General features: G+C 45.3%; 1 protein-coding gene across 6 annotated transcripts in view; it reads left to right on the top strand.

Moving 5' to 3' along the window:
- Positions 1 to 24,766, top strand: part of ADAMTS17 (ADAM metallopeptidase with thrombospondin type 1 motif 17) — a 406,696-nt gene that overhangs the window by 235,225 nt on the left and 146,705 nt on the right. For 4 of the 6 annotated variants that reach the window (XM_086364865.1, XM_086364868.1, XM_086364864.1 and 1 more), the window contains exons 11-12: positions 12,746 to 12,847; positions 13,836 to 13,981. In XM_086364865.1, coding sequence (XP_086220991.1) covers positions 12,746 to 12,847; positions 13,836 to 13,981 — 248 coding nt within the window. Of the gene's footprint in view, positions 1 to 12,742; positions 12,848 to 13,835; positions 13,982 to 24,766 lie in introns of all 6 variants that reach the window. The other 2 variants (XM_086364867.1, XM_086364863.1) reach the window with 1 other exon arrangement.

Below are 24,766 nucleotides of genomic sequence, written 5' to 3'. Positions count from 1 at the left end.
TTACAAGTTCCTCCTGTCTCTGTCAGCAAAGTTACTTGCAAAGTCATTATTTAGCAAGACCTTAAAGCTATTTAAGCTCAGATATTCTGCCAGGTGAAACAAGGGTGAGAAGGCCAGAATAGGATTGTCAGCTGAAAGGAAGAGTGGGGAGTTAGGGCATCGTTCTGCCAATGATCATGGCCTCACAAAGCCCTCACCCCATTTCAACATAAAAGAGGAATTTACCTGTCCCCGCCCCTCATCTGGTTCCTAGAGATTCTCAGTTGAAAGGTGCGTCCTTCCACCTTTTCTGTATCTCAGCAACACATTCCACTGCCACTGCTCCAAGTCCATGCCTGACTGCCCCACAGGGAAGTGATGCACAGCGGCCTCACTGGTTGACTTGAGCACGGGTGTGCCAGCGTGTGATGGTGTGCACAATGGACTGAGATGTGCATATTCTGCTATTTAAAAAAAAAAAATTGAGCATGGCAGTTGTACGCCAGTTGTTGCAAGGAGGCAACAGTGTCTAGAATGGTGTCATTTGAGAGTCATGCATTCTTTTCTACCTCATGTTTGCTCCTTTGCTCTTTTCCATTTAATTCTCTTGGCCCTCATTCAGCACAGGGTGGAGCTGCTGTCCATATCACACAGTGGTTAAGAAGATGAGTTCTGCAGTCATGCTTATGGTCTCTCTATGCCTCAGTTTTCTAATCTGCAAAATGAGAAAAATAGTTCTACTTACACAGCATAGGGTTGTTATGAGGGTTAAGGAACAAATTAACTAGAGCCCTTAGCACATAGTAGCTGCTCAATAAGCATTAGCTATATTTTTTCCGTCAACTCATTCCCTAGAGTCAGTAGTAGAGGAGATGTTGTTTAGCTGACAGTCTCACTGGCTGGTCCTCTTCTGTGTCTGCCCTCACCACCCCTCCTTTCATCCTGGGAGCCTGTGACCTCTAGGAGCTGCTCTCCAGGATCCAGCATCTCTCTCTCTCGGTGCGCTTCCAGCGCCCAGACTGGGAAGCCTCCTTCTGTCCTTCCCCGAGTCCCAGGGAGATTCTCATGGTCGTCTTGATGGATGGAGATCCCTGTGGTGGCCAGAGAGCTCAGGGTGTCGGGATTCCACCTTGGAACCAGCAATATTCTTTTCTCTGATGCCAGTTGTTTCTGCTGGTGGGTCATTGGCATCTCCTGCAGGGAAGAGTGGCAGTGTATGTGCCCCACTCCGGATCTTCTCTGTTAGGATTGCTGGGGGATGGCCTTCAGCTGTTTCTTTTTATTCAGCTTCCCCGGGGACTCTTATGCTCAGCCTGATCTGGGAACTGCTGATCTGAGTGAAACCTGCCCCTTTCATGCCAGCGTATCTGGCCGGGGTTGAGGGTTCAGGTGATGGCTGGCAGAACAGGAGCCTTGCCCTGCCACTCTCAGACAGACAGGGCCCCGTGGTAGGACGCTGGGCTGGGCGCCAGGTTGAAAGCCGTCTTGCCTGCCTCAGTCTCAGCTTCCTGCCCAGCATCTGCCGCCTCTCTCAAAACTGTTGAACTTTGGCAGCAGATGGCCCCCATTTTCCAGAAGTGTTTGAATGCAAGCAGTGGACTGCCTCCTCAAAGTGCTCTCCAGACTTAGCAAGTTGTGTGTTATCCTTTCTTTCTTGCCCGCCCTCCTTGCCAGCTCAGTGCCCAGTGCCCCGGCCCTGGCCTCACCCGCTGGCCCCCACCCTAGGTGTCCCCAGCCAGGTGACAGCCTCTGCAACTTTGGGAACACGGAGGAGGTGACCAGCCTTCCAGAAGTGGGGCTGGCACACCAGCCTGGGGGAAGGCTTCAGACCGTAAGTAGTATGTGTGGAAATTTTGGATGAGTAATTTTTTTCATCCAGCTTTTAGTATTTCATTTTATCTCCCTTTTGGCTTGTGTTAGCAGCAACACATTTCTGAGGATTTTTACATAACCTTCCCATTCAGTATTGTTTTGAGCCAGAGCTGCTCTCCAAACAGTGCATGAAGAGGGTCAGAATAGCCTACGACGGACACCACCAGGTGCAGAGAAGGACAAAGCCTTAAAGGCATGAGCAGGAGTGTCCTTCTCCTGGAACATTCAGGTCTTCCGCATGTTGCCATGGTATTCCAAGGAAGCTCTGCCCAGGCTTATTTGTCATGTAGCACCTTGAGGAATTTGCAGCAAAATGTTCTCAGTAGACTTTCACCAAACCTTAAATGTGGCCAGTGAGCTAACAGATGCTAGACCCCGGAAAGTGGGGAGAGGAAACTGGGGACCCATGGGCAGTATGACCAATGGATGAGAGTGTGTTCTGGGGTCAGGACAGATCCTGGCCCTGCAGCTTAGGCAGGTCGCTTCATTCTATTTCCTCTTCACAAAATGTGAGTGGTAATAGTCTGTCTCATGGCATTGTGTGAGTAGAACTGAGGAATCCTGGTAGAGCTCTTAGCCTGATGCCTGGGCTGGGTAAACGTGTCACCTTTCTCTCTGCTCAAGCCTTGCATTGCTTGACACGCGGATTTATTTGTTCAGTCATTCGTTCACTCACTCAGCTCACGGTCTTTGCGTCTGTACCCTGTGCTGCCAGTTGTGTGCTAATGAGACAAGGAGGCAGACACAGCTGCTGCTCCCCAGGAGCCCAGGATGGAGAGGCGGAGGGTCAGGGGTGAGACCCCTGGGCCTGTCACCCTCAGGACCAGTTAGGTGGGAGCTCTCTTAGAACCCCGATGGGTTCTTCCTTGGGGGAATGGACAAGAGGAGGAAAGACTTCACAAGGGTGGGGAAGAATATGGCAAGTGATGCCCTGGCTGTCTGTTAAGATAATTTAGCTCTGGTCCCTTCCCTGGCCTGAGCTCTCTGAGGACCACCGGATCCCCACACCTTCTCCCAGGCTGTCTGAGCTTTGTCAGTCTGAATATTCAAGAAATGAGCTTGTTACAAGTTGAAAGGCATTTCTCTCATAATAAATTCAAGCATCTCTTCATATATTAAAAAGTCGGGTGTGTTTTCTTTTCCGTGAACTGTTTTCTGAAATCTTTTTTTATATTGGATTGTTATTTTTAAAGTAATTTGTTGGAAGTTTTAATTATTAAGGAAATTGGCGCTTTAGGTGAAATATGAGTTGCAAATGGTCTTTTTTTTTCAGTTTGTGTTTTACTTTATCTTATTTTATGTCAGGCAGAGGTGTGTGTGTGTGTGTGTGTGTGTGTGTGTGTGTGTGTGTGTGTAAAGTGAAATATATAAATCTCTTTTTAAGGCTTCTGGGTTTTAAGCCATGTTTAGAAAGGTCTTTCCCACTCCTAAACTATAAATAAATTTAATTTTCATGACTTCTAGTATTTTTATTATTTAATTTTTATATTGAAATCCTAATCCAGTGATCATTTATTTTAGTGTAAGGTGTGAGGTAGGGGTCTAACCTCACTTTGCTTCCAGATAGCTACTCAGGTGCTCCATACCATTTATTGAATAATTTATTTCTCCCCATAAATTTGAAATACTATCTTTATAATATACATTTCTGCGTATCTTATTTTAAAAATATTTCTGGATTTTCCAGTCTCTTCTACTAATGTAATCATATGCTTCTTAATATTTACATGACTGTGACTTTATAAAATATTTTAATACACTAAACATATGCTGTTTCAAAATTTTACTGGCTGTTATTTCTTGTTTGTTTTTCCATATGGTCTTTAGAATCTGCTTTTATAGTTCTAAATTACATTGGTATTTTAAATTGTTACATTATTTTATAGATTAACTTAGGGAAAATATATGATTTTATATATACTGTTCCTTTACATCCATTCAAGATGTAAAGGAATCCACCCCTCCTCAGGGGAATTTTAAAGTTTTTTTTTTTTTTTAATGTAGATCTTACAAGTTTCTTAGTATATTTGACTTTCAAAAGTTCTTTCTAGTTTTTTTCCCCAAATTTGCCTGATCATATTCAATAGTATCTTGCTGCTAGCTTGTTTATGTGATCTCATCTTCTATTTTTTAAGATATTTTATAGAGAGTTCATGTATGTTCTCTATACAAAGAATTGACTCATTGGAAAAGACCCTGATGCTGGGAAAGATTGAAGGCAAGAGGAGAAGGGGATGACAGAGAATGAGATGATTGGATGGCATCACTGAGTCCATGGACATGAGTTTGAGCAAGCTCCAGGAGCTGGTGATGGATAGGGAAGCCTGGCATGCTACAGTCCATGGGGTCACAGAGAGTCGGACATGACTGAGCGACTGAACTGAACTGATTGTATATTCAGTATCTGATAATTCTATTATATAAACACTTTGAGAATTTAAATCTTTTGCTTATTGTTTCTGCCAACTGTCACTCATGTTTCTATCCTTGACTGTGAGTTTACCTTTATTGAAGGTAACCAGAAAATTCTGAGAGCCTGAGTGATAGTTGTTTCCTTCACGGAGAATTTATATTTATCTCAACCAAGGCCAGGAGAGGCCACCAATCCTTTTGGACTGGTTAATACTCTTCCAGATTCCTTGGTGTAATCTGGGTATCTCAGATAGATCTTGTGACCTTGCCACCAGTCCAGAACGTATTCTCCCAAGTCTAGTGTGAAGATCAGAGCCAGGCCTCAGGGAAGCACACCCCTTGTATGTGCTTACCACGGATTGGAATATGTTTGTAACTATGTATAACCACGGATTGGAGTATGTTTGTATGTATAAATACAGTCGTGTATGTATTCTGTGTTTGCTTCCTTGAATAGTTCTTTTTACTTCTGATGAGTTCAGTGGTAAGAATTATGTTTTACTACAATGCCTATATTTGTATAGTGGAGGAACAGCCCTGCCTCCCACAGGGTATCTATTCTGACATTTGCTGGAAGCAAAAAGTGCCTCAGGCACACTTCTCTTTAGAGTGTCTACTGTTTCCTCACTCCATGAACATGATGAAATCAATACCTTTCTACCTCCTTTCCATTCCTTCTACCACTCAATTTTATTATTTTTATTAGTGGCTAACATTTTACCTTTAAAATTCTTATAAGTTCACTTATAAGTCTTATAAATCACACAGTCATGTCCAACTCTTTGTAATCCTATGGACTATAGCCTGCCTAGCTCCTCTGTCCATGGAATGCTCCAGGCAAGAGTACCGGAGTGAGTTGCCATTTCCTTCTCCAGGAGATCTTCCCTACCTGGGGATTAAACCCAGGTCTCCTGCCTTGCAGGCAGATTTTTTACCAACTGAGCCACTAGGGAAGCCCTTAAAATTCTTATATCTCAGTTATTATGTTTATCTGTTATGTTTTGCTCCTTCCCCAGCTAGAAAAGTTGACAAAATTGGGAGATATGGACAATCTCCTATTGCCCCCACCCCTCTGTACCTCCTTTTCCAGCCTGTTTTTATCCATTTTTTCCTGCCTCACCTGGGTTTGTATCTGCATTCTGTTCTCCAGCTTCAGTCCTCCATTGGTTTCCTTCAATGCTTTTATCAATTTTTACTTCCAATCCTTTTATCATGAATTTTCCATTAATGTCTTTGTTGAGTGAAGTTCATCCTCTAGTATTTTTTCCAAAAGAGGACTTAACTCTTTATATGTTCAAAAATGTTTTCCTGTTACCTAAATACTTGAGCAGAGGTTTAGTTATTAGACACTTCTTGGGTTGAATTTGTTTCTTTGTGTTTCTCTAAGCATTGCTTTACTGCCTCCTGGCAGTGAATGCTGCTATAGAGGAATTTAGCCTAATATCTTTCTCAATTATCTGTGAACTGCTCTCTCTTTGGGAGGGTGGGGAAGAGTCTCTGGCTGCATAAAATGTATTTTTGCTTTATCTCTGAGATCAACTTTATTAGGACTTGCCTCTGTATTCATCATTCTTAGCCTTTTTTCCTGAAACAGAGCTTTGTCTTTCAATCTTATACTGAGATTTTCTTTCATTTAAAGGATAGATCTTGAATTTATATTCAAATACCTTTCCTGTTGTATTACTTTAGTTCTACTCTTTAGCAAGGACCCCATGCTCCTGATCCAGCTTGGGGTCCTTGACCTCAATAATCATCTGCCTCTTCATTGGAAAAGTGGAAAAAAGAAAGCCCCTCCTCCCTGCATCCCACTTATGCTTTTGTCAGCTCTCCTTTATGTGTCTTCCATATCTGTTGTTTCCTCTTCCTTGTTTTAAATTATTTGTTCATTTCTATCTCGTTATATTCACTTTTTCTCAATCATTAACTCTGTGTACCTCCCTGTGTGTTCAGTGGTATGTCTCTTCATGTTGCTTTCAATGTAGTCATCGTTGGTCATCTGACTTTATTTTCTCTTACATTTCTTGATCAAGTTCTAATAGCTCATGTTTTATCTCCTTTAACAAGACTGTCTTTTTCTTAAGTTCTTATGTATTGGCTTTTTGCAAATGCAAAAAAAAAAAAAAAGAAAGAAAGACACAACTGCTGTGTTTTTAAAACTTTAATAGTACTATGCTTGGACATTAATTTTAGCCATTCCATGATCATGTTGTCTGATGAGTATTCTTCATCTGCTTTCTCCCTCCTGTTTTTTTCTCTCTTTTTTATTTGTGGTATCTTAGTTATATCCTGTACTGCTTCTTACCTACTATTGTTCACCTCTGAGTTATTCCTGGACCAGCTATTTATAGGACGTTCACGTCAGGAAGAAGCAGGGCTGCTTTCATCCTAGCAGGAACTCTCCTTATGAGAAGAGAGAGAGAGTAAGAGTGTGTGCGTGTGTGTGTGTGTGTGTGTGTGTGTGTGTGTGTGTGTGTCCCAACGTACAAGGACTGTTCAACATTTAGAGTCTCTTTCCAGTTTTGAGATATGACTTCCAGCACATATGGTTTATTTGTATTTCCTTGTGAAGCTCTGATTTACCTACTTCTCCCTGTGATAAGTCCAGATAACCTTCCATCACCAGTCTAAGTATTTATTTATATAATAGTCTTATTGAATTATAATATGCATACAGAAAAGTACACAAATCCCTAAGTTTAGAGCTTGATTAGTTTTTATCAAGTGAATGCACCTGTGTAGGCACCAGACGAGTCAAGAATTAGAATATCAATCTTGATAAGTGAATTCCCAGTCCTGTGTTTCTGACCCAGCTCAGGGCCCTTAAAGTCTGCAAATGTCTACCTCTTCATTGAAAAAGTGGGAAATATACAAATAGCTCACACAGCTCAATAAAAAAAAAAAAAAAAAAACAATCTAAGCAAAAAAAGGGCAGAAGATCTAAATAGACATTTTGCCAAAAAAGACATACAGATGGCTGAAAGGCACATGAAAAGATGCTCAACATCACTAATTATTGGGCTTCCCTGGTGACTCAGATGGTAAAGAATCTGCCTGCAGTGCAGATCTGGGTTTGGTTCCTGGGTCAGGAAGATCCCCTGAAGAAGAGAATGCTGATCCACTCCAGTATTCTTGCCTGGAGAATTCCATGAACGGAGGAGCCTGGCAGGGTACAGTCCATGGGGTCGCAAAGAGTTGGACATGAGTGAGCTACTAACATATTGTGTATCGCTAATTATTAGAGAATTGCAAATCAAAACTACAATGAAGTATCATCTCACACTGATCAGAAAATCATCAAAAAATCTACAAGCAATAAATACTGGAGAGTGTAGAGAAAAGGGAACCTTCTTACATTGTTGGTGGGAATGTAAACTGGTATAACCATAATGGAGAACAATCTGGAGGTTCCTTAAAAAACTGAATATAGAATGACCATATGATCCAGCAGTCCCACTCCTGAGCATATATCTAGGGAAAACCATAATTTGAAAAGATACATGCACCCCAGTGTTTATTGCAGCACTATTTACAGTAACCAGGACATGGAGGCAACCTAAATGTCCATCAGCAGAGGAATGGATAAAGAAGATGTGGAACTTACATACAATGGAATACTACTCGGTCATTTAAAAAAAAAAAATAATGCCATTTGCAGCAACATGGATGGATCTAGAGGTTGTCATACTGAGTGAAGTAGGTCAGAGAAAGACGAATATCATGGCGACATCACTTTATATGTGGAATCAAAAAAATGGTGCAAGTGAACTTATCTATATAACAGAAATAGAGTCACAAGTGTAGAAAACAAACTTATGACTACCAGGGGGCAAAAGTGGGGATGGCCAAGTTGGGAAAGACTTATACACACTCCTATATATGAAATAGATAACTAATAAAGGCCTACTGTATAGCACAGGGAACTCTACTCAATACTCTGTAATGATCTATATGGGCTCAGTTGTGTTCAACTTTTTTGTGACCTCTTTGGACTGTAGCCCACCAGGATCCTCAAACTATGGGATTTTCCAGGCAAGAATACTGGAGTGGGTTGTCATTTCCTCCTCCAGGGGATCTTCCTGACACAGGGATTGAATCCTTGGCTCCTGTGTCTCCTGCATTGCAGGCTGATTATTCCCCACTGAGCCATTGGGAAAGTCCAACCTATATGGGAAAAGCATCTAAAAAAGAGTATATATATATATATATATGTGTGTGTGTGTGTGTGTGTGTGTGTGTGTGTGTATAACTGATTACTATACACCTGAAACTAACACAACAGTGAAAATCAACTGTATTCTGTCTGCATCTTGACTTGGCCTCCCAGAGTGAACCCTTAATGCTTACTACTAATTTTTGCAGGACTTATGAATAATAAACCCATCTACTAAAAAGAGAAAGAGAAAAGGGGAAAAGTGGGAAAAAAAATAGGGAAAGCTCTGTCATACTTGCCTCCCGGGGCTGTCGTGAGCCTCAGGATCACAGATGTCAGAGCATTTTGTCATTTGTAAAGCATGCCTTCTGTCCATCTAGAAGGCATCACAGTGACAGTCATGGGGTGGTCCACCCCATTTGCCCAGCTGTGAAAGGGAATCACAGAGGGTGATTGCTTGGCTCGGGCACACAGAGCAATGCGGGTGGCCAAGCTGAGGGCAGAGGCTGCAGCTCTAAAGTCGTTTTTTTCCTGCTCATCCTCCTTGTCTGTTTTTAACCTGACTCCCAAAACTATAGTTTTCTCTTAATCATTTTGAACTTCATATTAATGAGATCTAATAGTGTCCCATTGTTCTAATAGACCGTTGTTTATCTGTTCTACCTTGGCAGGTGTTTGGGTTGTTTCCATCTTGGGAACTAAGGCAGATACGGTGGCTGTGAACATTCTTGACAGTGTTTTTGGTGAACTTAAACACACATTTCTGTTTGATACATACCTCGGAGTAGAATTGCTGGGTGTTAGAATATTCTTCTCTTTACCTTTAGTAAATACTGCCGAAGAGTTTTCCAAAGTTACAGAACTAAGAATCTCATCATCAGTTTATGAGAGTTCTCATTGCATCACATCCTTGCTGATACCTGGTAGTCTCCAGCTCTTCTTTCACTCTAGCCATTTTGGTGGATGTGAAGAGGTAGCTGGTTGGGTTTTTTGGTTTGTTTTATTTTTGTTTTTTAGCTGGTTGGTTTTAATTTGATTTTCTCTGATGACTAATGAAATCGAGCATCCTTTTGTATTTTCTGTCCATCCTATATGTGTATAGATCCTTTTATGTAAAATGTGTACTCAAATCTTCTGCTCATTTTTCTGTTGGGCCTTTTTCTTGATTGATCAGTGGGAGTTTTTGGCTTTTGTTTTATGTATATTCTGCATACAAATCTTTGTTGGTTCTGTGCCTTACAAATCTTTCTCCCATTGCAAACATCTCTCACTTTCTTACAGTTGTTTTTGATAAAGACAAGTTCTTTATTTTAACATCTCCCCACCCCAGCTCATTTTAATATTTAATATAGTTTTTAAATTCATCAGTTTCTTTCCCTTACATTTTGTACTTTTTGTGTTCTATTTAAAAAACCTTTACCTGACCTCATTCTCCTTTTGCTTTGATGATTAGAAAAGTTAAGATTAAATTGTCTATAAATTGCATAATAAACAGTTTGCACCAGTCTTCCTCTCTCTCCTAAGGGGCAGTTCAGTTCAGTTCAGTTGCTCAGTCGTGTCCAACTCTTCGCGACCCCATGAACCACAGGACGCCAGGCCTCCCTGTCCATCACCAACTCCCAAAGTTCATTCAGACTCACGTCCATTGAGTCAGTGATGCCATCTAGCCATCTCATCCTCTGTCATCCCCTTCTCCTCCTGCCCCCAATCCCTCCCAGAATCAGAGTCTTTTCCAATGACTCAGCTCTTTGCATGAGGTGGCCAAAGTACTGGAGTTTCAGCTTTAGCATCATTCCTTCCAAAGAAATCCCAGGGCTGATCTCCTTCAGAATGGACTGGTTGGATCTCCTTGTAGTCCAAGGGACTCTCAAGAGTCTTCTCCAACACCACAGTTCAAAACCATCAATTCTTCGGCGTTCAGCTTTCTTCACAGTCCAACTCTCGCATCCATACATGACCATTGGAAAAACCATAGCCTTGACTAGACAGACCTTTGTTGGCAAAGTAATGTCTCTGCTTTTCAATATGCTATCTAAGTTGGTCATCTATGCCAAAGCCTTTGACTGTGTGGATCACAATAAACTGTGGAAAATTCTGAAAGAGATGGGAATACCAGACTACCTGACCTGCCTCTTGAGAAACCTGTATGCAGGTCAGGAAGCCACAGTTAGAACTGGACATGGAACAACAGACTGGTTCCAAATAGGAAAAGGAGTATGTCAAGGCTGTATATTGTCACCCTGCTTATTTAACTTATATGCAGAGTACATCATAAGAAATGCTGGGCTGGAAGAAGCACAAGCTGGAATCAAGATTGCCGGGAGAAATATCAATAACCTCAGATATGCAGGTGACACCACCCTTATGGCAGAAAGTGAAGAGGAACTAAAAAGCCTCTTGATGAAGGTCAAAGTGGAGAGTGAAAAAGTCGGCTTAAAGTTCAACATTCAGAAAATGAAGATCATGGCATCTGGTCCCATCACTTCATGGGAAATAGATGGGGAAACAGTGGAAACGGTGTCAGACTTTATTTTTTTGGGCTCCAAAATCACCGCAGATGGTGACTGCAGCCATGAAATTAAAAGACACTTAGTCCTTGGAAGAAAGGGGCAGTTAGGCCTCCTAATCCCAAACACTCCTACCCGATAAATTCACCTCCTGGGCCCGCCTTGTCTCATGAACACGTGTCCACACACTGACACCATCCTCTGGAAGAGCTCTTAGATCAAAGTGCATGAGCTCGCACTTTTAACGAGATGCTGTCAGTCTTTATGGGACCAGCCAGTACTGGGCTCCAGCCGCTTATCCTGTTACCACTCCATTGAGGGGCAGACAGTGATGGGAATGTGGGGGCTTTTCCAAACCCAAATGTGCAAAATTCCGCTCAAATCATCAGTGTCGTTAAGGTCACAGAGCAGCTCCGACATAGTTGAAAAATGAGAAAGGGCCGTGGGCTGCTCTGAGCTCATTGTCAAGCCCCGCGGCTCTGCCTTCCCTCCCTTTGCGCCTTTTTTTCTGTCCTTTCAACATCTAAACATTTTCTGACTTTGGACAGCACAGTTGCACTCTCCTCTGAGCAGATGTTCACGATTACTTGGAACAGCCGGCCTCTGTACTGAGCCCCCACACCCTGGCAAGCCCGCAAGGGGACCCTTAACCGTCACCCTGCCCGAGGGGTGCCTGGGTCAGGTCCTGGAAGGGGACTTCTCCCACTCCCCGCAGACCTTGTCGCCCTGATTGGCTCTGACATCGTGGAAGTACTGTGTCTTTCAAGAGCCTTCAGTACATCTGTTCTCAATTTTCAGACCACAAGGCGAGGGTTTGGGTGCAAGGAGTTTATCTGGGAAGTGATCCCAGGATGCCCTTGAGGGGGCAGGGAAGTGGGGGAGGACTCAGGCAAGGTGCACTGATGTGTGAACAGCAGGCCACCCCTGGGACCCTCACAGCCTCTCACCCAGGGGACGGGTGTCCTCCATCCCTTGTGGTCGAGGTTGCTCCATGGCCAGAGGACAGCTCCTAACAACCGGGAAATCAGGGAGGCAGCAGGTCATGCAGACATTGTCCTGCAGGGGAGACCAAGGCAGACGGGGAGGACACTGGCCTACACCTGCTTCAGTTATTTTGATAAATTTCCTCCTTCTAGCACTTTCTTGTGTCTGAGTTTCCCATTAATAAAAATGGGAGTCTGTGGTTTTAAATGCCTGTTCCTGTTTCAGCAGAATTATTTTCATTATATACTCATGGATGGTAAGACATTTCTGTAGGTGCACACACGGCTCAGCTGAGCTAGAAAGCAGCTGACCTTGTGGAGGACTAAAGCTTGCCTCTTTAAGCCCAGGGCGGCCCTGAGCCTACATTGCCTGCTGGACTCTGTCTCCTGAGGTCACACAGCTGCTGCACCAGCCTCAGCTCCAGAGCCAGCCGCCCTGAAGAGGCTTGGTTGCTGCAGTTCTTTTCCCGTGTGCTCTGTGTGATGTGTGGGAGTCTGCCTTGTATTAATACCTTCCTACATTGAATGTGTCTACTTGTTAAGAGCTTCCAGACTCCAGCCTGTGCCAGACACTTCCTAGGCCCTCAATAGCTAGTTCAGGAACTGCTGAGCTCAACCCCCATGAGACCCACCCTCCTAGGAGTAAATGCACGGAATTTTGTCGAGCTAAATGATCTAGTTGAAGTGAAGCATCTATTTTTTTGACATGCAGATTCATGACCCTTCCTCCTCCCCTCATGTTTCGGATCCCAAATCCAAACCCGTCAAGGGGCCCCGCCTCTGACTCTGCTGTGACCTGAGTGCAGAGTTCCCGGCAGTCACGTTCCTTCCCTTGTCAGCAGCATCTGATGTGCGCTGGACTGTGGTGCCTGGTGGAAGGAGATACGTCCTGCAAGACCAAACTGGACCCTCCCCTGGATGGCACAGAGTGTGGGGCAGACAAGGTAACCCCACTTCCCACTGCCCCTAGCAGACAGCTAGTCCCATGTCCCCTGCACATTGGCACCTCTTCTGAAAAGTGCACTCAGGAGCCCCTGGCATGCCCCGGGCCACCCCAGAAATGCCTTCGAGCCCACTTCAGGCACTGAGGGACACATTCACCTCTCTCCTCTTCCTCTTATACAATAATCATTTACTCAATGTTTTTATTAAATTAACTCCTTTTGTTACACGAGTGAATTTACTTAAAATGTTTATATCAGAAGACTGTAAATGGAAAAACAGGGTTACTTGCCATGCAGAAATCACTGTCAAAAGATGATTTTAATGAGAATGGTGCTAGAGGTGAAGTGCACCAGCCTTCACACTGATCTTCTTTAACAGGAGAAATTGAAGTGTTAGAGGTGGTTAGGGCCAGCCACCACAGCCTGAGGCTTTCTATTTAGTCTTACTGTAAGAACTGAAAGAGAGGCTATGATCACGACTGTTTAATCACATCTTGTGCCCCACGGGTTGTGCTGCATACTTTGGGAAATTATTTTCAAGGATTGGCTTTCTCTTATCCTCAGAAAGAGCCATGGTTCTCTCACATGGCCCCAGCTGTGTCATCTCCCAGCACCAAAACCAAATCTGAAGTTCAAAACTACAGAGCCAGGAAATACTGCCTTCCAGAAAGAGACTCACACTAAACAGTTTGCAGAAGGTGAAGTCTCTCCGTGAGCCATGTGCATTCTTCCTTTTCTTCTGGGAGCTTTGAGAACCTACACTGGACACATCACATCGTTTAGGGCAAAATCCAAACCCCAGAGCCTTAGAGTTGTCATGTTGGATAGGGAAGGAATGTTACCAAAGTTAGCAAACGTACACACCCCGAAATAGTCTGCTTTTGTGTAAATTATAAAAATTGGGGGCTTTGGGGGGCATGGTGTTTTCTCACGTGGAGGGGATCAGTTAGCCGTGAGTGAGCAGCTTTGCCACCCTGCTGTGTTTCAGTGGTGCCGCGCGGGGGAGTGTGTGAGCAAGACACCCATCCCAGAGCACGTGGACGGAGACTGGAGCCCCTGGGGCGCCTGGAGCATGTGCAGCCGCACGTGTGGGACGGGAGCCCGCTTCCGGCAGAGGAAATGTGACAACCCTCCGTAAGTCCCCCGCCAGCCTTCTCCCGGGTGCCTGGATCAGGGTGTCCAAAGAGCAGCTCTCGCTGCCTTAGCAGAGCAGTCTGTCTCCCACTGAGGCTTTGAGCTGAAGAAGAGTGAACTCGAACCAAAGGTCCTGGGTGCCGGGCCTCGTGTACTTCAAATGGCATCTCAGCCCAACAGAGCTCTCTCTGTGACGGAGGCAGTGAGTCCTGTGGGGAGCTGGCTCGTCTCCCTTGTGTGGGCCGTGGCAGAACCGTTTCTCGAGACAGCTGGATGACAACCCCTCCTGGCCTGCTTCGAGGCTGCCTTAGAAGAGGGTCATCCAGGGAAGCCGGCAGACCTTCGGGAAAACGGGGCTGACTTTCAAATTGGCTAAGAGCTGAACTGGAAGCAGTCTGGCTGTTGAAAAGTCACAGAGCATTTGTGCATTTGTGGGTTCTGCTCTTGTGTATCCAAATATCTTTTACCTGTCCTGTTAGACCTGACAGAAGATAACCTTTTGGGTTGTTTTTTTTTCCCCTCATAGGCTTCCTTTTATTGACTATGATGACACTTTGTTCACCTATGATAACCCTTGTTCACCTCTATACACTTGATCTGAAAAACTCAGGGCTAGATCTTATCCTCAGTTGTAGCAATTCCTTTATCACAGGTTTGGCCTATTTCTTCTCTTGAAATTTCCAACTTTTAATGTTTCTTTAAATAATCTGTTTTATATCTTGTGTGCTATTAACTGCATCACATTAATTTTGAAAATGAGAAAGTTATAAATTATGACTAAAAGCAAATGGTTTATATCAACAGTATATAAATCACAGTATATTAAATCACAGTAACAAATGATTAGCACACCTTTCTTGTATTTAAAAATTCTAACACCCAAGGTATATCCCAGACCAATCAAATCACAAAGTCTGGAGGTGGGGCCAAGGAGTCAGATGTATGAATCTCTCCAGGTGATTCCAATGTCCAGCCAAGGCTGAAAACCTCTGGATTAAAGGAAAACTTGCACTCACAGTTGAGGCAATGCTGAGAACGCTGTACTCTCTGGTAGCACCATAAGAATTGGCATTACGTACCATGTCTTATTAAACCTTTTCCTTCCAGCACCTAGCAGAGTGTCTGATGCATGGTAGGTAGGTATTTAAACTTTTAGAAGTGAGTTCTTAATTAAAAGCATAGGTGGTATATTACGATTTTCCAGAGAGGCAGAACCAATATCCATATACATATGATTTATTATCAGCTCACATGGTCCTGGAGGCTAAGAAACCCCTTGATCTGCCACCTGCAAGCTGGAGGCCCAGGTGTAATTCAGTATGAAGGCCAGAGAACCAGGGAGCACATGTGTAAATATCACTCCAGGGGCGGGAGAAGAGGAGAGTAGACATGCCAGCTCAAACAGTGAGGGCTTTTGTTCTCATCAGGCCCTCAGTTGGTTGGGAGATGCCCACCCGCACTGGGAAGGACATCTGCTCTAGGAATGCACCGATCCAAATGCACATCTCACCCAGAAATACACTCACAGACACTCCCAGGAGTGCTTTTTAATCTTGGCGCCCCAAGGCCAGTCAAGCTGTTATGTAAAATTAGCCATCATAGGTAGGTAGATGATTAGAAGGGCTATTTAGCTAAGTGGTGAGAAATCAATAGTGGTTTCTGTTTTTCCGTTGCTCTGTGATGATGTTAAAATAGTTCCACCTCTGGCCCAGAAGAAGAGAGCTCTGGGTTTGGAATCTGGGTTTGGAGATTTGGGCCTGGTGTGGTTGGTTGGTCCTGTGACCTCAAGGCAGATCCTTCTCTCTCTGCGTCTCAGTTTCCTACATGAGAGGACGTAGAGTATAGTAGGTACAGTAGGAGGAGCTAGACTTCAAATCCCGGGGCCACGTTTTATAGCAACATGTGACTGTTACCTGCTTATTTATCTAAAACTTGGAGCAATCCATGAGGATCCACATGGAGTACATGGTCTATATTTAATTCATGACCCCTCTTGATGTTATCACTAAGAGAAGAACAGGCAAGACCACGTGCCCTGCCTCCTACCTTGCTGTTTTGAGGCTCAGAGAAGGAAAGGCTTCGTCAACTGCAGAGCACAGTTTGCAAAGGCTGTGGCTGGCATGGGTGTCCCATGTTTCTGATTGGAGCTCAGGTGCCCTGATCCAAGACTGCTGTCCTTTGGCACATTACATACTTCATCTCAGGTCAGGTGACACCAAATAAACATCATAGTAGATGAGTATCTGACTCTTTAAATACCTCTGAAAGGACTCTATGTCCCAACAATACAACTGTGTTTAGGTGAAGGCTCTGTTGCAAGAATAAGATGTTATTTCGAGCATGCGTGCTAAGTCGCTTTAGTCATTCCAACCATTTGTCACCCCATGGACTGTAGCCCGCCAGGCTCCTCTGTCCATGGGATTCTCCAGGCAAGAATACTGGAGTGGGTTGCCGTGCCCTCCTCCAGATCTTCCCAGCCCAGGGACTGATCCTGCATCTCTTAACTCTCCTGCATTGGCAGGCAGATTCTTTACCACTAGTGCCGCCTGGAAGCCCAAGATGTTATTAATGCTGATTAATTGTGTTAGGCACGACTTTCATGGGACCAGATTTTGTATTTTGTGAAGATGATGTTGGCTAAGGTGCCCACATGCTTTGTCCCCACCCCTGATGCTTTGTCTGTTCTGGGACACTCCAGGGGCATTTTGTGTTGCCCCCAAGTGTCCAGGGAAGCTGGCATCTGGTGAGGGCCCCTTTGTGCCCTGTTTTTATCTTAGTCCCACCAACCACAGTCCCTTGGTTTTTCTCCTGGACACCTCAAACCTAACACTTCCTAAACTTCCTTCCCCCTTCACCCTGGTTCCCCTCGCAGCCCACATGCCCCTCAGTAAATAGCACCACCAGCTGCTGCATAGCTTGAGTTCAAAGCCCCGAAGTCCACATGTGTCCCCTTGTCCCTGCCCTTCCTCCTCCGCATATGATTGTGATAAGAACAGGGCACGCGGGCTCTCACCAGGTGCCAGCTTCCCTTCTAGGCATTTGCACATAGTAAATCACCTAAAGCTGCCGTAAGGGAGAGGCATTCTTTTTTTATCCCCATCGTACGTGTTAAAAGCTGAATCGTATGGAAGTTTGGTGACTTGCCGCGTGTAGTAAATCACCTAAAGCTGCCATAAGGGAGAGGCATTCTTTTTTTAATCCCCATTGTACGTGTTAAATAACACTGAATCGCATGGCAGTTAGGTGACTTGCCCCAGGTCACACAGCTGGGCAACAGCAGGTCAGGTTTGGAGCCAGCAGCAATGTTCCAGGGTCTTTTCAAACCATCAGCATCAGCCTCCCTGTTTCCCCTCTGCTCTCCCTCCCCAGGTTCATTCTCCACAGCAAGCCAGAGACATCCCCTCTTTCTTGTAAAGTCAGTTACAATCTCTTCCTGCTTCAGCCCTCCTGGTCACTCCCCGCTGCACTCAGAATGAAATCCATGCTCTTCACCGTGGCCCTGGTATTATTTCCGCTGCTGCCATAATAAATTACCAACACTTGGTGTCTGAAAACAACACAAATTTATCCTCTCTGAGTTCTGGAAGCCAGGAGTTTGAAATCAGAGTGTCAGCAGGGTTGATGTCTTCTTGAAACTCTGAAGGAGAAGCCATCACTGGCCCCTTACCCACCCCACCCCTCTCCTGGCAGCTGCCAGCCTTCTCTGCCCCGCAGGCACACCACTGCACCTCTACCTTCACAGAGGCATCTTCTCAATGCATCTCTTCACTTCCTTTTCTCTTCTCAGGACACTAGCCGTTGGGTTTAGGCCGACACTAATCCCAGGCGAGCTCATGATTCAGAGATCCTGATGATACCCATCAAGACCCTTTCCCAGATAAGGTTGCATCTGTAGATTCTGGGCGGGTTTGTCTTTGTAGGAGAAGGTGCCTCCCTGTCCAGCCCTCCTTTCTGTGCTCAGACACCAGCCCCGACCCCCACCCCCAAGTCAGTGTCCCTTCCCTCCCCCCAGCTCCCTCTGCCCTCTCTGTGTCTTCTCTTTAGACTGGCCTCCTCTTCTGACCACCATGCCGGAGGCAGGTGCCTGCTCTGCACACTCCCTCTGTACCCTTCCCTCACTTTACAGGTATCACGATTTATAATTACTCATGTGCATTTGCTCACTTGTTTTCCTGTGCCCTCCCCCACTGGCCTTTGAGCTGTGGGGCCCCATCCTCCTCCTATGCCCGCAGCAGGCCAGCCCTCCCTAATGTATGCCTGAGTACCTTACTGTCTGGGTGCGTGCTTGCTGAGAAAAAGCGGCTGTTCTGATCTTCTAGTTGCAAAACACACACCTAATCTTGTCTTCCCCCCAAAAGACAAGGGTTATTGTGAACTATTAGCCAGAAAAGAACATCACCAGGTAGGCCCCTTCCCTTGTACCATCTCGCATCACGGAGGCCTATGGGCTATGAACAGCCAGGAGTGGGATCCAGGTGTCCCTGGACCCGGGGGCCATCTTCTTCCAGCCTGCCCTCCCAGTGAGGCCGTGTCACAGCTGAGGTGCTCAGAGCCCTCTCGAGAGCAAGCTCCAAACATAATCCAGCCTTGTTTATTCCAAGTGAGAGAAACAATATGTTTTTGCTCCTATAATAGTTACGCCTTGGTAGTCAGCTCAGTCTTTCATAGTAACCGTGTGGCTCCATCTCCTGTTCTGAGCAGAAGGGACAGGCTCTTTGTCTCCTGTAGTTTTCTTCAGGGTTTCCCACCTTCGTAGAGCCACCCAGGTGAACGGGAGGAGAAGGGACCGGCCTCGGGGGCGGCTTCGCAGCAGGCCTGGGTGCTTCCCGGGAGCAGCAGGAGCAGCGAGGGTTTGCTCAAGTCCAGGCAGCAGCTGTCAGCCTGTTTTTGCAGAATGGCCTGAGGTGGTGATTGTTACAAAGCACAGCTGATGGCGGCCCTGAGCCAAGCTCTGACCAAAACAGCGTCCTCTCCCCGGCTCACTCCTTAAATCACCACGCTCACTGCCTTGAGAGCCCCCAAGGATGTCCAAATCTCATTGCTATGTGCGTCTCAGACTTGGAGCGCTCCCACCACCATCTCCCCACCCCCTTCACTTTATATTCCTGGCACCTTTCCCATCTTCCGCAGCTGGTTTATTCACTGTCCAAAATACTGGCAAAAGAGTCCCCCCATTTTTTCTCTAAGTCTTGGTCTTTACAGCTATTGGAATTTTTATTTCTTGCCAACTGACATCAAGGCTTTGGGGACCATCTGTGGTTTTCATCCAGCTTCCTAAGCTTGTCCTTTCGTGCCTTAATTTGTGTCGCTGTTAGTGCCAAGACTGTGAGGCAGAGAGCTCATCTCTGATGTGAATTCTGGTACCCCATTAAGAGGCTGCGTGTGGGGAGGGCTGAGGAGTAGGGTAAAGAGAAGAGGCTCCACTGATCTTGTGTGAAGACCCGGCTCTGCACAAAAAAGACAGGGATGTGCGTGGATCTTAGAAGCAGGGGTGCATCAGGGTTCACCATGCAGCATCCACCCCCGAGCATCAGAATGGAAAACAGCCTGCCTCCTAAGACCCAGAGGAGTGAAGTTATGTGCCTGTAATGGCTTTCTGCTTCCACAGTGAAACCCCTGTATGTGTGCTTTTAACATACCTGGTGTTCACAGCGACCGTTTTTAAAAGTCCCAGTTTTATTCACTTGAGCCTAAATTACATGTGTTACTTGGCACCTTTCAGAGGCGGCCTTAACACTAGGATGGCAGCTGCCCTGGGTGGGGGGTGTTGGCAGCCCTGTGGCACTTTGAAACCCTACCTTGCTTGCTCCTTGGAGCTTTTGGTGCAAGACCAGGAGGCGAAGCTGACTCTGCCGTGTCTCTGGGTGGTGAGTGGGTGTCAGCCACTGTGGTGACTTTATCTTCTCATCTACCTTCGTTCAGTCGAGCAGAGCAAAAAACCAAACCTTGCCTCCACTCAGCTGCTGCTTGCTTTTCCTTCCACTTGAATGCTGTCTGTCACTCAAGGAAAGGGCACACCTGCCCTCTGTGACTCTGAGCAGCCCTTTGGCCTCCCTTGCTCTGCCTTGGGTCTACCTGAGGCCCTTGGGACCCAACTGGCAGGAGCTGGGCCCACCCTCACAGGAGCTCAGAAGGACTCACCTTTCTGCCCGCTTTCCAGTTTCCCCCGCCGGACCGTCCCTGCCTTGTGCTTTTCCCTGTTTTAAACGTCTTTCTGATGGTGTGATGTGCAGAAAGGGCGTCTACCCCTGAGTGCGTGGCTCCCAACACAGCCCCGCTCGCGTGTGCTGGGTGTGTGTGCAGGTCCGTTGACTCATGGTGCACGTGTGAGTGGCTGAGGGCCTGTCTGCAGAGTGGCTGTGCTGTCCCCCTGCCCTGAGCAGCGATGGCCTCTGCCCGCCCGCAGCCTCCCCGGTGCCTCCATCTGGTCCGTGTGTAGCGGTGTGTCAGTGAGGTTGTCCTGTGCGTCTCCTTCATAAGCAGTCAGGCTGAGCATCTGAGTGTGTCTGTAATTGCCACTTGGATATCCATTCCTGTTCCAGTCATTTGGGTTTATGTCTAAATTCCTACTTTGTTTATGTTTGTAAAGTCCTGATAGAGTACAGATAGAAATTGGGGATTGATATTGGAGAATCATCTTGAAAATCCAACACACCCCAAAGTCTGTCTCGGTGAGTCAGGCTGGCCTTCCTGGCCCCACAATGGCCAGTGGGTGGCCCCCTTCCACAGCCTGCTCCTGCTGCAACCAGGAGCACTTGTGAGTCACACTTTCTTATCTCCACCTCTTACTTCCCTGCTGAGAAGTTGTTGAATACATTGGAGCTTCGATTTCCTCATCTGAAGGATGCAGTCAGGACCCCCCCATCTGATTCTTTCTGCCAACTTAACGAGGTAATGAGTATCAAGAGCAGGCAGAGGGTGTGCCCTCCAGCATATTAGCACGTGATCACAGTTGATGCGAAAGTGCCTCTGGCCTTACCTCTGTCCTCAAGGATGAGATTTCAATTGCCGCTGCCTCCCCTTCAATATACATGAGTCTTCATGGAGCCTTCTGGCCCTTCCAGCTCCTGTGGGAAAGACTGAGGACAGATGACTGTTCTACCACAAATCCGACCGTGTTCACCATCCTCCATTTTAGCCATGTCCAGCTTGGTTTCTATTGTTTTAGCCTTCCTCGGTGCTTTTAATTTTATCTACAGTGCATGACTCAGGGTAAATGAGAACCCCGGCCCTCTGCTCCTCAGACTTTGGGAGGGTTATCTCTTCTGCCTGTGTTTACAGGTCTCTACAGCATCTCCTGAAGGCCCATGCAACTCAAATGTGGTCCACTTACCCATGTGACTTCCTTGGTAAAGCTGGTCCCTCCTTCAAGTCCTGTCCCAGAACTTCTGTTCATAAGCTACTGTGGACCTTCTCATCAGACATGCCCACCCTCCACAAAGATTCTCCTGCATCTGAGTGCTGAAGAATTGCTGCTTTTGAACTGTGGTGTTGGAGAAGACTCTTAAGAATCCCTTCGATTACAAGGAAATCCAACCAGTCCATCCTAAAGGAAATCAGTCCTGAATATTCATTGGAAGGACTGATGCTGAAGCTGTAGCTCTAATACGTTGGCCCCCCTGATGACCCTCCTTTCGGGGTCTCAGCACCACTGTGTACCCAGGAAGCCCTCACTGGTGTCGCAGTAACACTCAGATGGCCTGTATTATTGGCACCATCTTAAAGAGTGAGTCAGCTGAGCGCAGAGTCCTGCCACAGATCAACCTGCCAAAACTCGGATGATGTGGGGAGCAGGTCGTGCCGCTTGTGGATTGCTTCTTCCTTTTCCCATGCTGTTCAAAACAGTGACCAGAGGGAAGACTGAAAAAAACAAACTTTTAGTCATTTTTTTGAACAGGAAAAGCTTAATGTAAAAAAGCATTAACTATAACAGGTGGTTGGAATATAGGGGAAATTAGCTGCTAAGAGGCAAAGAACTCTAAAAACACAGGAAGAGTAGATACAGGAAGCAGCCTCTATCTTCAGGTCTGAGGCAGGGCACCCAAGGGCAGAACAAGTGTGGATGAGGGTGCCCCCTTCACATACACATCCAGGGCTGAAATTCCTTGGACCTGTTGGAGAGCATACACCCAGGGCCCACTGGATGAGGGAGAGGTTTGCAGAGGTGCTGCACTGGTAGAACTCTCTGGAAAGCCATACTTAGGGATGTCAGAGAAAACTGCCCAAAGGTGAAACTGCATGTGATACCAGACTAGAATTTTCCCAAAGTGTGGCGTGCTTGGAAGCTGCCTAGAGGGAGGTGGGCATCATGGGCCAATAGGAGCCTGCTGGGAGAAATCACATACCAGAGTCAGAGACAAAGCCTGTCCCTCCTCTAGTGCGTTGCTGTTGTTCAGTTGCTCAGTCATGTATGACTCTTTGCAACCCCATGTACTGCAGCATGTCAGGCATCCCTGTCCTTCAGCATCTCTCAGAGCTTGCTCAAGCTCATGTCCAGTGAGTCAGTGATGCCATCCAGCCATCTCATCCTCTGATGTCCTCTTCTCTTCCTGCCCTCAATCTTTCCCAGCATCAGGGTCTTTTCTAATGAGTCAGCTCTTCTCATCAGGTGGCCGATGTATTGGAGCTATAGCTTCAGCATCAATCCTTCCAGTGAATATTCAGGACTGATTTCCTTTACGATGGACTGGTTGGATTTCCTTGTAATCATAGGGATTCTTAAGAGTCTTCTCCAACACCACAGTTCAAAAGCAGCAATTCTTCAGAGCTCAGCCTTCTTTATTGTCTAACTCTCACATCCATACATGACTACTGGAAAAACCATAGCTTTGACTAGATGGACTTTTGTCAGCAAAGTAATGTCTCTGCTTTTAAATACACTGTCTAGGTTTGTCTGGGGCTTCCCTTATGGCTCAGCTGGTAAAGAATCCACCTGCAGGAGACCTGGGTTCAATCCCTGGGTTGGAAAGATCCCCTAGAGAAGGGAAAGGCTACCCACTTCAGTATCCTGGCCTGGAGAATTCCATGAACTGTATAGGGGTTGCAAAGAGTCAGACACAACTGAGTGACTTTCACTCTCACTTCTAGGTTTGCCATAGCTTTTCTTCCAAGGAGAAAGCGTCTTTTAATTTCATGGCTGCAGTCACCATCTGCAGTGATTTTGGAGCCTAAGAAAAGAAAATCTGTCACTGTTTCCATTGTTTCTCCATCTATTTGCCATGAAGTGATGGGATCCGATGCCATGATCTTAATTTTTTGAATGTTGAATTTTAAGCTAGCTTTTTCACTCTCCTCTTTCACCTTCATCAAGAGGCTCTTTAGTTCTTCTTCACTTTCTGCCATAAGGGTGGTATCATTTGCATATCTGAGGTTATTGATATTTCCTCTGAAAATCTTGATTCCAGCTTGTGCTTCATCAAGCCCAACATTCTGCATGATGTACTCTGCATATAAGTTAAATAAGCAGGGTGACAATATAGCGTTGATATAGTCCTTTCCCAATTTGGAACCAGTCTGTTGTTCCATGTCCAGTTCTGACTGTTGCTTCTTGACCTGCATACTGATTCTCAGGAGGTAGGTAAGATGGTCTGGTGTTCCCATCTCTTTAGGAATTTTCCACAGTCTGTTGTGATCCACACAGTCAAAGGCTTTGGTGTAGTCAATGAACAGAAGTAGGTGTTTTTCTGTTATCTCTCTATCATAAAAGCTGGTTCTGACAAAGCTTAGCATCATGCCATCTTGAAAGCTTCATTTGTTCATACGGCCTTAATTGTTCATACAGCTTTGAGTTACCATCTTGTCCTCTCATTTGAACTTGAAGCGTTTATTGTGGGGCATGTCTGATGATAAAAAAAACTTCCTCAACTTTTGATTATCTGCAAGTATCTTAATTTTCTCCCTCATTTTTGAATTAAAGTTTTGCTGGGTACAGAACTCTTAAGTTGCCAGATTTTTTCTTTGAGAACTTTAAATGTATCAACCCACTGACTTCTTGCCTCCAGGGTTTCTGACTAAAAATCGACTTGTAATTTATTGAGGATCTCTTGTCTGTGATGTCTTGCTTCTCTTTTGCTGCTTTCCAGATTCTCTTTTTGTCCTTTAACAGTTTAATTATAGTGTATCTCAGAGAATTTATTCTATTTGAATTATAGATTCATATCTTCAAATTAGGGAAGCTTTCAGCCATTATTTCTTCAAATAATCTCTCTACTCCTTTTTCTCCTTCTGAGACTCCCTTAATGTGTTTATTTGTCCCCTTTCTGATTTCCCACAGAGCCTCTCTGCTTTCTTCATTTTTTTTTCTTTTCATTCCCTAGACTCAATATTTCAATTCATAGGACAAATTCATAGAACAAATATATATTCCTGATTTTTTTCTCCCGCCCTTTCAAATCTGCTTTTGAACCCACCTAGTAAATTTTTCATTTCAGTTACTGTACTTCTCAACTTCAGAGTTTTTATTTCAGCATTTTTGTTTCCTTTTTGTAATTTCTGTCTCTTTATTGATATTCTTGCTTTTTCATATATCATTCTCTATCTTAGTCTGTATACCTTTAGCACTTAGAGCATCTTAAAGACCATTATTTCATAATCTTTGTCTAATAAGTCCAACCTCTGAGCTTCTTTAGATACAGTTTCTACTAATGTATTTTGTTCCTTTGAATGGACCATAGTTTCCTGTTCCTTTGTATGACTTTTGACTGTTTTATTGAAAACTGGACATTTGAATCTTATAATGTACCGCTGGAAATCATCTTTTTCTCCTTCTTCTCAGATTTGCCATTT

Source organism: Bos grunniens, chromosome 21, assembly GCF_055505025.1.
Source record: "Bos grunniens cultivar Pamir isolate PY7600 chromosome 21, Bosgru_T2T1.0, whole genome shotgun sequence".
NCBI lineage: Eukaryota > Metazoa > Chordata > Mammalia > Artiodactyla > Bovidae > Bos > Bos grunniens.
This window is presented reverse-complemented; position numbering and strand designations above follow the sequence as displayed.